A 12049-nucleotide genomic window follows, 5' to 3' on the forward strand; every position below is an offset into this window, starting at 1 on the left:
GCAGAAATTTATTGTTCTTTGCCACAAAGGAGTTCCAAAAATCTAGATTTGGGAATAAGGAAGCTAATCCAAGTAGCTCAATGATTACTATGATCTTCTAAAGATTTTCCAATGATGAAATGATGCTTTTGATCCTGCAAAAGAACTTACATTAACCATTTAACTCATTCCTACAACAAGAAATCATTAATACTAAACGCAGAAGTAGAAGGAAATAAAACAAGAGACGCATGTGAATAAGTGAAAAGAAGGAAATAAAATGATACAAAAGGGCTCTGAGGCTCCTAGGATGACCAAGCCCAAGGAAACTCAGAGACCTATGGAGAAGAACAAGATTTAGAAGTTGAACATGACACCAATCTTCATTATTTTCATCAATACAATTACATCCCTGCAAGAAAATACAATGAAGTTGCAAAAATAAGAGTTCTCTCCACAAGAACACTAATGAAAACCTATATTTAGAGGAAAATTTAACTTGGTACTTATACAAAATGATTATGAATCATTCATCATGAATGGAGGAAGCTTTCCCCACGAAAATCCCTTGATTAGTGGATCTAGTCCCCAATACTAGGAATCTGCATTAAATGGCAGGAACACATTCCTAGATTTTCTCAATCATTGGAGATCCATAATCCGTGCCATAATTCCATAATATAGTTTTGATTTATTATTTATTATTGATCCTCCTGTAGTAGGGAGCAAGTCCCTAAATTATCTCCTCCTCGAAATCTTCATAATCTGCCCAATATTCTCATAATATTTCACAAAAGTAAATAATATTAGGTGCAAATATTCAATTATTCATAAACTTTCCTAATGAATATATTAAAGTTAAAAATACATTATCTAATGCAAGCAGAGAGGTTTAATATGCCGAAGGATGGGTAGATGGACCTTAATTTATGTTTAATTTATAGACATGGGCCTTAATTTATGTCTAATTTAGAGGCCCATCATACACCCTGCTGAAAGTGTTGCTCATCCTCTGAGCAACTTAGTGACCTCATTGTTCCTCATTCATGGCCCTGGTGGCCTCTCTCTTGTGCATTAAGAATCTTGGCTATAAGTTTTGCAAGGACAAACCCAAAAACATAATTGTGCAAAGAAAAATCATTGTTTCTTGAGACCATTAGCTTGCCTTCTTCCCCTCATTCAAGAAGGGTTCTTGAATATTTTTTAGTTTTGCAAGGTCTTCCACATCCTTATCAACCTTTTGCTACCTTGTTCCTCCATTTGGACACCTCTGAAACCTTCAAAATGTCTTTAGATGAGAACTAGGACATCTTGTAGTAATTCCTGTCAAATCTACAAGAAAAACATAGGAAACCCTGTTCAAACTACAGGAAACCCTTTTTCAGCATAAATGACATTCTGAGCCTAGGACAGGCCCTCAACTTGACTCCCATGCCTTTTCCCCATTTTTAGGCCTTGGAAAAAAGCTAGAAAGATATTGGAGACCTCTTGGAAAACATCTTTTCATCACTGTAGTTTGAGTTTTGTTTTGATGGTGAATGCCTCATTTCCTTTTGTTGCCTTCTTCTTCTCTCTTGTGGCCTAGATGACTGCCTAATGGCCTTGGAGTTCTTTGTTTTGATTAGGCCTCTCTTAAGCTCTGCCATCTTGGGGGTTAGCATAATTTGTTCATTTCTTCGTTCTTGTAGCAACATTCTGCCATATTGTAGTACTCATTCCTCCTCTTTCAGGGTCTTCTAACTGTATGGGAGTGATGAGAAATGATGAAGAGGGATTGGATCATGATGCTAGGGCTCAAAGGGAGTAGTGTAGGTTTCTGAAAATGGAGAGGATGCTTTGTTTTTTTTTCAAGAATGAAATGGAATGGATGAATGATGAATAGATAGTGAATATGAATTGGATGGAGGGCTTGGATTGGATCATGATGCTAGGGCTCAAAGGGAGTAGTGTAGGTTTTTGAAAATGGAGAGGATGCTTTGTTTTTTTTTCAAGAATGAAATGGAATGGATGAATGATGAATAGATAGTGAATATGAAGTGGATGGAGGGCTTGGAGTGCTATGGTGACTTGGCCTTTGCAAAAATTTCTTCTTTTAATTGATGTCCTCATTCTTTGAAATCATCACCCTTCATAATTTGACTTTTCAACATTGCACGAGTGAAGGAGTGAGCTGCAATTAACTAGTTGAAGGCAGCTAAGACTACTGACCCATCATTAGCTTATAAAATGGTCCAGGTGGAAATTGGTGGCCACCCTCCAATTCCACTTGGACCACCACCATTGCTTCTTTCAATTTTTCAGTTTCCTTAATTATAGCACAGTTTACTATTTTTAGCAGTTTTTCGGGTCCTAAACTTCCGGAGCCGTTTTGAGGCCCTAAACGACATTTTTTGGGAAATCTACCACTAATGATTGTTTTGCCTAAAATCATCTTTTTTGTCGTAGTCCTCGAAGAGATATTTCCAACGGGCTATCATGCACGTCAAACAGAGATAATATGACCAAGTTGCGACCCCGGGAAGTTGGTTGTCAAACTCACCCCAACGAGGCCCATAAACTCTTGGTGTTACATCTCCTCGGGTTAAGGTTTTCATTGTTTAGGGTTTTCTCTTATTGTTCAATAATAAAAAGGCCCTTGAGTCTCATTGTAAGACAATTCAAAGGCATGTAGCCTCCACATCTCTTCTCAGAGATAAGCTACCATCGCCCTAGCTGGTTTATTTCCATTCCTGTTTGTAAGCATATTCCAGTATTTTACACTAATGAAATGAAGTATTATTTCCACTGCATCTCTGTGTTTACAGTTATCTCTATAATTTGTTGCATTCCTATAAAACCTCATCTCTCATGCATTGACAACAAATTTCTAACTATAATATGCTCAAGAGAAGAGGTCAAGAATATTGCATACCTGTACCTATCTAATGGTTGTTGGAGGGACATGCATGCTGCTGTTGAGTTGATGTTGATGTGCAAGGATTGGGGGACATATATCAACCTTCCTAAAGAATATCTGACCCATTTCTCCATCATATTTCCTCTTGTAGCTTCTTCTCAGCCTTCCTGTAGATGTTGTTTGTTGGAGAGTGAAGTCCTTGCTTGTATTTGCTGCATTTTTTTTTTCTCTGATGTTTTTCCTTGGTGTGCAGGTACTGGATGGTGATGATGATGATATTGAATTTGCTGCTAAGCTCTGGAGGAGCTTCTTTGACCTCTGGATCTCCATGCTGAAGCTGACTGCAACCTGTAATTTTTTGTTTAGTGGGACAGGCTGCTACAGGATTTCCTACAAGATGCCTCTCCCTCAATTTTTTTTAATCATTTCTTCACTTCTTGAGCATGAGGATGGTTGGAATAGGTAGAGAAGGGGTCTATGGATTGATGAATGAGAGGTATATCTTTCAGGTGTTGTCCCCTTGTTCTCTGTCTTCATCCTCTTTTGTCTATTTTTTTTTTGAAAACTGTAAGTTTTTTGAAACTGACTTTATTCGATGAATGCATGGGTTATCATGGTGGAGAGAGGCATGGTGATGAGTTGGTGAGGTAGGCATTTTTTTTTTGACATAAGAAGGTCATCCCCTTTCTCTAGGGTTACTCTTTTTGGGATTCCCAAGTCACTGTAATTCCTACAGGATCATCCTATAGGTTTACAGGGAATCCTGCAGAAAATACAGAACCCTTGCAAACTGAGCTAAATGAGAAGAAAAGTGGAGGGAATGATGGAATGATGAAGGATGCGGAATGGGGAAATGAAAATATGAACTGTATAGGTCCCCTTTGATTCTCTCTTGTTGCTCTGGTCCTCTTGCTGTCCTACAAACAACTTTTTCAAAATTCATGACACCCTCTTGTAGCAAACTTGTTTTGTCCATATTTCCAAAACAGTAGAATGTTTTGACCTCAAACTTTTTGAGCATGTTGCCATCATCATTATGCACTTTCCCATAAATTTTTTTGGGTCAATGGATGCAAGGATCTCGAGAAAAACTAAAAATGGCTGAAGGTGATGGAGGCTGATTTCTTGGAAACAGTGCACTGGAATTTGCTGAGATTGTTTGAGCATGTTACCATCATCCATATGCTTCTCCCTATGAAACAGATTGGAAAATGGATGCATGGTTTTCAAGTTATGGCAAAAACAAATGTCTGCTCTATGTATTTAGTTTCCTGTAGTAAAACAAAGCCGTCCTGTAGTTTTTTAGGACAACAAACAAACTGAATGGGGAAAACTTGAGAATGATGGGTGGATGGTGGAAATAGACGAGGGTGATGGATTGGCATTGCTTTGGTCCTGTTGGCGTATTTGAGCAAAGGAGGAGAAAGTCAAAATTTGACTTCTTTTGACTAGGTTTGACCTATTTTTTCTTTTCTTTGCTGCCAACTTGTTTTTGTTCCTTGTAAATGTTGGAAAGTACCTACATTCATTAAAGAGATAACTGGAGCAAGGATTTTTTTCCCCTTTTTTTTCTTCTTCTAGGCCTACTGGCCGCCTCGAGAAGGTTTTCAACTAGTAGGTCCACCTAGGTGCCTAGAAGAGAGTTTGCACCTAGGATCATTTATTTATTTTTCAACCCATTGATCGCCCCATGGAGTTTTTCAATCAATGAGCCAAACTAAGGCGCCTTCAAGGAGGTTTTCTGTTAGGTCCCTATAATACTAGTGATTACCCCATTACTATTGTAGTTGTATCCCTTATTAATATTGTTGTGCCCCTATTGTCCCCATATTGTTATTACTGTGCCCCATAGAATCCCTTTATTTTTATTTTTGTGCCTTTATATTATTATTGTTAGGTCGGCTGGGTTATATTGTGACTCCTTAGACTCCTATATATAGAAAGGAGGTTTTGTCATTTGAATCATCAAGGAATCATTCATTTGTGTAATGCAAAAGAGGTTGCCCCCTGGAAGACTCTAAATTCTAAGGCGTTGATCTATATTTTCTATCTTTTTGTGAGATGGTTTCATAATATTTTCACTTGAGATTTTTATTTTTTCTCTTATTTTTCATTTTTTTTTACCCTACCCTACTTGAAAAACAAAATCACTTTCAAGTATAAAAATACTTCCAATGGAGCCAAGTGCACATCAAGATGATAGACAAAATGATGTGTAGGCTTGAAATGTATTCTTTGACATGTACCTAGATTTTAGAGACCAAATGATTTGACTTGGAAAGGATCAAGCATAGTTGAAGAAGAGAGTGATGCTCCATCTTGTTGATTTTCTGGTACTAAACTTCAATATAATTTTGATGTCCTTGGTTTTCTTGTTTATCTTGATCATTCTTCATGTCTTCTTCTACCATGACCTTCAAATCTTCCTCTTTTTGCTGATTGTTCTCTTGAATACATGGAGGATTTGATGGTAACCATGAAGGAGTTCTCTCGATCTCTGATTTTGATGTCTGCTCTTCATCAAGTGCATCCCATGATTATGTGGTCTTCTCATTTGAATCTTCTTCTTCTAGATGTGGTCCTTCAATGATATCAAGATAATCTCTTTTTTGCAATACTCTTCCTAAGCTATGGTGAATACCACTGATCTCAAGAGGAGATGATTGGAAGTAATGTACCTTAACATTGTAAGTGGGTTGAGCTACTTCAATGTGTGGGTTTGGAAATGGTGGTACGGGTAGTTGAATGGGAGTGGATATTTGAGATGGATGTGGTTGGGGTTGTGGTTTTGGTGGAGATGAATGGTATGGATAACATGGAGTTGGGTATGGAGGATACTGAGGATATTGTGGATGGCTCCCATAATTTCTTTGCCAACCTTGTTGCCAAGATTGGTTTTGGGGTTGAGATGGCCAATGTTACCAAGAAAAGGGTGTGTTCTAATTACTTTGAGATGGATGCACATAAGATTGAAATTGCGAATTAGGCTCTTGCATTATATCAGTTTGAATAGGCTGCCATGGTCCACTTGGAGCTACATAACATAGTTGCGTTGGCAATTGACTTGCTCCATTGTCCTCTTGGTGAACTTTCTTTAACCTTGGTAATGAGGAACAACATATAACATCATGTGATTATGCATGGACAACACAAATATCAACATCTTCTTTTTTCTCATTTTGTATGCTTAACATTTCTACTTATTCAGTTAGATTGCTAAGAATTTCTGTTTTAAAGTCATCAAACAAATTTCCTAGTTTAGCTTGACTTACCAATCTTAATGCTGATTTACCTACTCTTGCCTTTCCTTTTGATATGTGTTTGAATGTTCCACAATTTTCTTTAAATGATAATCGGTATACATCACCTCTACTCATGATATTAAGGAGATCAATCTATTCATCCTTAATTGTTCTAAGTAAGAGGTTTTTAGTGTGTCAGATCCTAAATGATGTAGTTTTTCCCTCTTAACATTATACATGAACCTCTCTATTAGATCCTCTAGACTCTCATCTTCTTTTTGATTCATTCTAAATATTTCTTCTTTAAGATCATGATCTTTATATTTTTCTAGAAATATCTTTTGCATATCATTCCATGATCTTATTGAATTAGTCCCTAAACTCATGAACCATTTAAGAGCTCTATCCTTCAATGTTGCCAGAAACAATCTCAATTTTTGAGTGTTTAACAAGTAACCATAAGATCTACAAATAATTTCAAATTCAAAGAGAAAGGTTTTCGGATCCTCTGACCTTAGACCATGAAATTTTGGAAGAAAAGATGGAGGGATGTTCTTCATGTGCACACTACCATCAGTATCTTGAATGGGAAATCCGAGAGGATCTTCCTCATTATCATCATCTCCATCCATTTCTTCTACATTCTTTTCCATCTTCTTCTTCTACCTACAAAAGTGAATGGTGATGTGGCTCTTACTGCATCACGTGATCAAATGCGGGGGTGGGTTGGTGTTGGGGTTTTTTTTTGTTTTGATGATTGAATGAAAGCACTAATGTAATGCACTTTTCTATTTTTGAAATGAAATATGTCTAATGCAATTATTTTTTTGTTTTTGCAAAAAGTAAAAAGAAATGAATCAACTAGGGAAGAAAACAATGCATACTTTGACACCTCCCCAACAACGGTGCCAAAAGTGACGAGCCTTAGTATTGAAACAAGAATGCTAAAACTCTAAAGGCTACTGCCTTTAATTACCAACCCGGGGTTTGTACAAACTTAAGAGGTATCGACACTATATGTGCAGCAGACAATGTGTCCTTCCTTTGTTATCATGATGTAATGTAGTGTATGTACTGAAGTCAAATCCTAAACTAATTGCAAAAAATAAAATGTTTGAAATAGAACTTTAACCTATTGCAAGAAAGAAAGTACAAAAAAATAAACCTATTCTAATTGCATAAAAATCATGAACTAAATGTAAAAGAAACCTAGCTTAACCCTATTTATCACATGTGATGATTTAAACTAATTGAGCATGAAATCTGATCTAGAGAGTACTAACTGCTGTGTGCATGTGTAAATATAAAAGAACTCATTTTTTAAAAATCTTTTTGCTTTATAAATGCAAATGCTAATCTTTCCTTGATCTTTGGCAGGGGAGACAAGTGTGGAGCAAGAGGGTTAAAATGGTCTTGATGGCATGGAGGTCAAGTAGAGGCCTAATCCCAGCTTCAATGATGATTTTTCTCAATTCGGGCTCAAAACAGGATTTCCTACAGGATAGTACATGATTTCCTACAAGATGCTACAAGATTTACTACAGGATGTTACATATTTACTATACGAAATTATAATTCATCGAATGACCAAGCAAATGAAATCCAAATTGGATGGGACAAATTTTGTTATTGACTAGGATGTCTTAGGTCCCCATTCCAAGTGGAATCACTCAAAAAGACCTATGTTAACCCATGCTAAAAAATAGAAAAACATTACTAAACATAGTTACCGATCAAACGGGAACTATTACCTCAAAACGGGTGCTCGAGCCCAAAAATCCCAAAAAAACATGAAAAAACAAACCCAAAAATAAGAAGTGTTGATTCTACATCACCATTCTTTTATTCAGAGTAAATTTTCAATATTTTTTAAAAATAACAGTAAAAAATAATAAAATCCATTTTGTTTGGTGCAAATAACACCTTGAAATTGAAAAGTGTTGATGTCAGAATAACGCCTTCTTTTCCAGGGTACATTTTCTACATTTTTTAATAATGACGTTAAAAATAAAATATCGTGACTATGAAAAGCTTTAAATTTCCAATGATTTTCAAGCATGATATTAACGATCAAATATCACGTTTTTGAAAAGCCTTAAAATTACAACGATTTTTAAGCATGACTTGAAATTTAAAATATCACTTCTTTGGAAAACCTTAAAGCTTAGAAAAAAATATTTATAACTGTTTTCAACCATAACATTAAAGATAAATATCATGACTTAGAAAAACATTAAAATCTTGACAATTTTTCAATCATGGAATTAAAACTAAAGATTATGACTACAAAACAATACTAAATTTCAAAATATTTCAAACATGACATTATGGAAAATTTTTATGACTAGAAAAACTTTAAAAATGAATATCTGAATGAAAAAGTTATTATACCAAGAGTAATTTAAAAAAAATGCTAAATGTATAGCGATTTTGAAATCTTAGCCTAAGACAACTTGATACATTGCAAAAAAATTTAAAAATCAACTATCAAATTGACATGTAGTGTAGATGAGCTCAACCAATTGAAATGAAAACTTAAAAACCAACCACGAAATTAAGACATTGTGGGGTAGACTCTATTCATTATAACGAAAAATTTAAAATTAACTATCAAATTGCACATAATGGGACTGGGTTGCTAGACAAGCATCGACACAGACTCTACAATATATATATATATATATATATATATATATATATATATATATGAAGACAACAATTCGAATATTGAAAAAAATAATAAAAAAACATACAAATAGAAAAGAAAAAGAATTCAAATATTGATTTTTTTTTTTTTTTTAATAATATAAAACACAAAAAACATGACAAAAAATCAAATATAAAAAATATATAGAAATGCAAAAATTCAAATATTGAAAAAAATAAAAATAAAAAATAATAACAAGTAATAAAACATAAAAAAAACATGACAAAAAAATCAAATATAAAAAATATATAGTAATGACATAAAAAAAATATAAAATGTAAAAAAATTTAATCATACCATGTAAAATTAAAAAAAAAGAGAAGAAAACAAGAAAAAAAAGAGCAAAATAAAATAAAAACGAAATAAAAAATAAAAAAATAAAAATTAAAAAAAAATTATAAAAATAAAATACAACAATAAAAAAATTTAAAAACTAAAAAAAAAATTAAATTTCCCCTACCACCCCGAGGCCCAACTAGCGAGGTGTTGCAAGGGGGCGACTCATGACAAAAAATAAATTAAATTTCATAAAAAAAAGAAAAGAAAAAAAAAAACCATAAAAATGTAAAAAAATTCAGAATTAACTTGTATATAAAAGTTAAAAATAAAAAATAAAAAATAAACATCATTTAAAAAAGATGTTAAATAATTACCAAGAAAAAAACATTAAAATTATTAAAAAAAAAAAATTGTATTATAAGATTTATATTATAAAAAAAAAAAAAAAAATTCAAAACAAATAAAAAATTTTTCAATTTAGAAATTATAAAAAATTAAAAAACAATTTCTAAAAAAAAAGAAAAAACAATTTAAAAAAACAATTAAAAAATTAAAAAAAAATAAAAAAAAAAAGAAAAGAAAAAAACAATTAAAAAAAATAAAAATAAAAATAAAGCATTAACCCTAACCCGTCCCTGCCTCTCCTTCCCTCCCCTCCTCTCGCCCTGACCCCACACCCCTCCTTCGCTCGCTCCCGCCCAGCCCCTCCCTTACCTCACGACCTCTTGGTCGCTGGCTGGGGGCTCGGGCGAGGAGAGGAGGGGAGCAAGGGTGGAGGGAGGTGGAGGTAGGGACGGGTGCGAGGTTGAGGGGAGGGGAGTGCAGTGGGTTGGTAGGTGAGGGAAGGATCTCGGATTGGGAGAGGGGAGGACTGAGGGCTGGGAGGGGAGGCAGGTGAGGGAGGAAGGGGGTACAGGCAGGGACCCGTGGTGGAAGGGGGAAGGAGGGATGGGGAGGAGATGGTCGAGTGAGGTAGTGTTGATTTTTTTTAATTGATTTTTGTTTTTAAATTGGTTTATATATATATATATATATATATATTTTTTTTTTCCACTGGAAAAATCCGTAATTTTCATTATATGGAAAATTACATATTGTAGATGCTATACGCATATGCCTGAGGTCACTATTCACAGTGTGCCTGTTAGTTACAAAAAGGATTCTGTTCATGTATATCAGATCAGATGTACCACGCAGGGTCATCTTCCAATATTCTATAAAAAACCTGTTTACAAAAATGCCTTCCGGCTTTCCTAGCTGTTCAAACATGTTTAAAGATTACAAAAAACTGTTGCTGTCATGTACAAAAAATTCATCAGATAATTTATTGCTCAGGTGCATGCTGATATCTCGGATCATTGTATGGACGATGGTAGTATTTGTACTCCTGTTGGCCTTGAACCTCTGTGATCTCCCATACTCCTCTGTCCATCATCGAGGCCTCCTTGGATAGTTTGTCAGCACTCTCGTTATGTTCCCTGTAGATGTGTGAACATGTGATGTTGTTAAAAGCTGCTTTGAGTTCAAGAACTTCATTCAATATAATGCTGAGTGTGTGAATGTGACAAATAGATATGTTGTTGAACCAATTTATGATGATTTTTGAATCCCCGAAGATGTTTATGCAAGTGAAATGATGACTCAAAGCAAAATGAAGTAAATGACGAAGGGTGATGAGCTCTGCAAAATTGTTTGTTCCCATTCCCAGTCCTGCTTTTATTTTGTAATAATGATGCTCGGTTTTGTATATGATAAAACCGCCCCCACAACTCTGCTGGTTTGCGGCCCCATCAAAATATGCCCAAGGTGTGTTTTGATCTATTCGGGGGGGCGGATGAGGATGACGCACTTGCGGGGGCGGGGGGTCTGGTAGTTCTCTATATGCTGCGATAATGCCTGCCTCCACCATTTGCCAGAATACAGGTTGGTCATTGAATATGATTCGGTTTCTAGCTTTCCAAATGTGCCAATTTACAAGAATTGGTAGGTTAATAATCTTTGTTCCTTTGTGCCGCGTCTCCCAATCTGTCCAAGCCCCAGACAGATCAGTGCCCTCCCAGTTGCCAGAGTAAGTAATGGTGTTTTTGATAGCGGTCCACAGATCTTGTATCAACCTGCATCGCAAGAATAGATGTTCTGTGGTTTCGGATGCTTCTTTGCATATCGCACACCAGGATGGTCCATGGTAAGCTCTGTGCGATAGGTTTTCTCCAGTGGGCACCTTGTTCCTTAGGACACACCAGAAGAAAAGTTTGGATCGCGGTGATGCAGTGAGCTTCCAGATGCTGTGCCACCAGTTCGAAATAACCTCTGGCTTTTTGTGACTGATAAGAAGGGCGTAACCAGCCTTTGGTGTGTAATAACCGTTCTCAGACTGGTTCCAAATTAGTTCATCCGGCCCCTCAATGATTCTGATGTGAGATTCAATCAGGGCCTCCCTGTAAGTCTGCCATGCCTGATGCCATCTAGGAGGGAGATTTAATTGATGAGCAGTCCTCCAGGCCTGATGAAAAATATCAGAGGTTTCTCTGTCTGCAATCTGGGCAATCACTTTGATATTGCGAGCAAGTAAGTGTTCAACCAAGTCATGTGGCAGAGTGTGCCTGCCTCCACTGCCAGCCCATGGGTCGATGCCAATCCTAGCCAGGGTCCCGTCTCTGATTTTCCAGACCAAGTTGTCTCTGATCATAGGCATTGAGTGAAGTAGTGCTTTCCATATAGATGATATACCTGTTCTGTTCCAATTAGGGAGCCTGATCCAATCCAGGGTGCCAAGGGGCCATATATATTTGTGGTAAGAGAGACGGGTCCATAAGTTCTGGCTAGTTATCAATGCCCAGCTCATTTTTGCTGCCAATGCTTGTGCGAACAGAGGAAGGTCTTTTAGTCCCCATCCCCCCCACTTCTTTGGGAGTGCGATCTTCTGCCAACCGATCCAGGAAAATA

General features: G+C 36.0%; 1 protein-coding gene across 1 annotated transcript in view; it reads right to left on the minus strand.

Moving 5' to 3' along the window:
• Positions 1–11798, minus strand: part of LOC149140601 (uncharacterized) — a 60479-nt gene extending 48681 nt beyond the window's left edge. The window contains exon 1 of the mRNA XM_089451018.1: positions 10953–11798. Within this exon, the coding sequence (XP_089307144.1) occupies positions 10953–11798 (846 nt within the window). The remainder of the gene's footprint in view (positions 1–10952) is intronic.
• Between the last annotated feature and the right edge of the window lie 251 nt (positions 11799–12049).

The sequence above is a fragment of the Pinus tabuliformis genome, chromosome X, assembly GCF_031772625.1.
Source record: "Pinus tabuliformis cultivar Carrire ecotype Pingquan chromosome X, CPIR1, whole genome shotgun sequence".
Lineage (NCBI taxonomy): Eukaryota > Viridiplantae > Streptophyta > Pinopsida > Pinales > Pinaceae > Pinus > Pinus tabuliformis.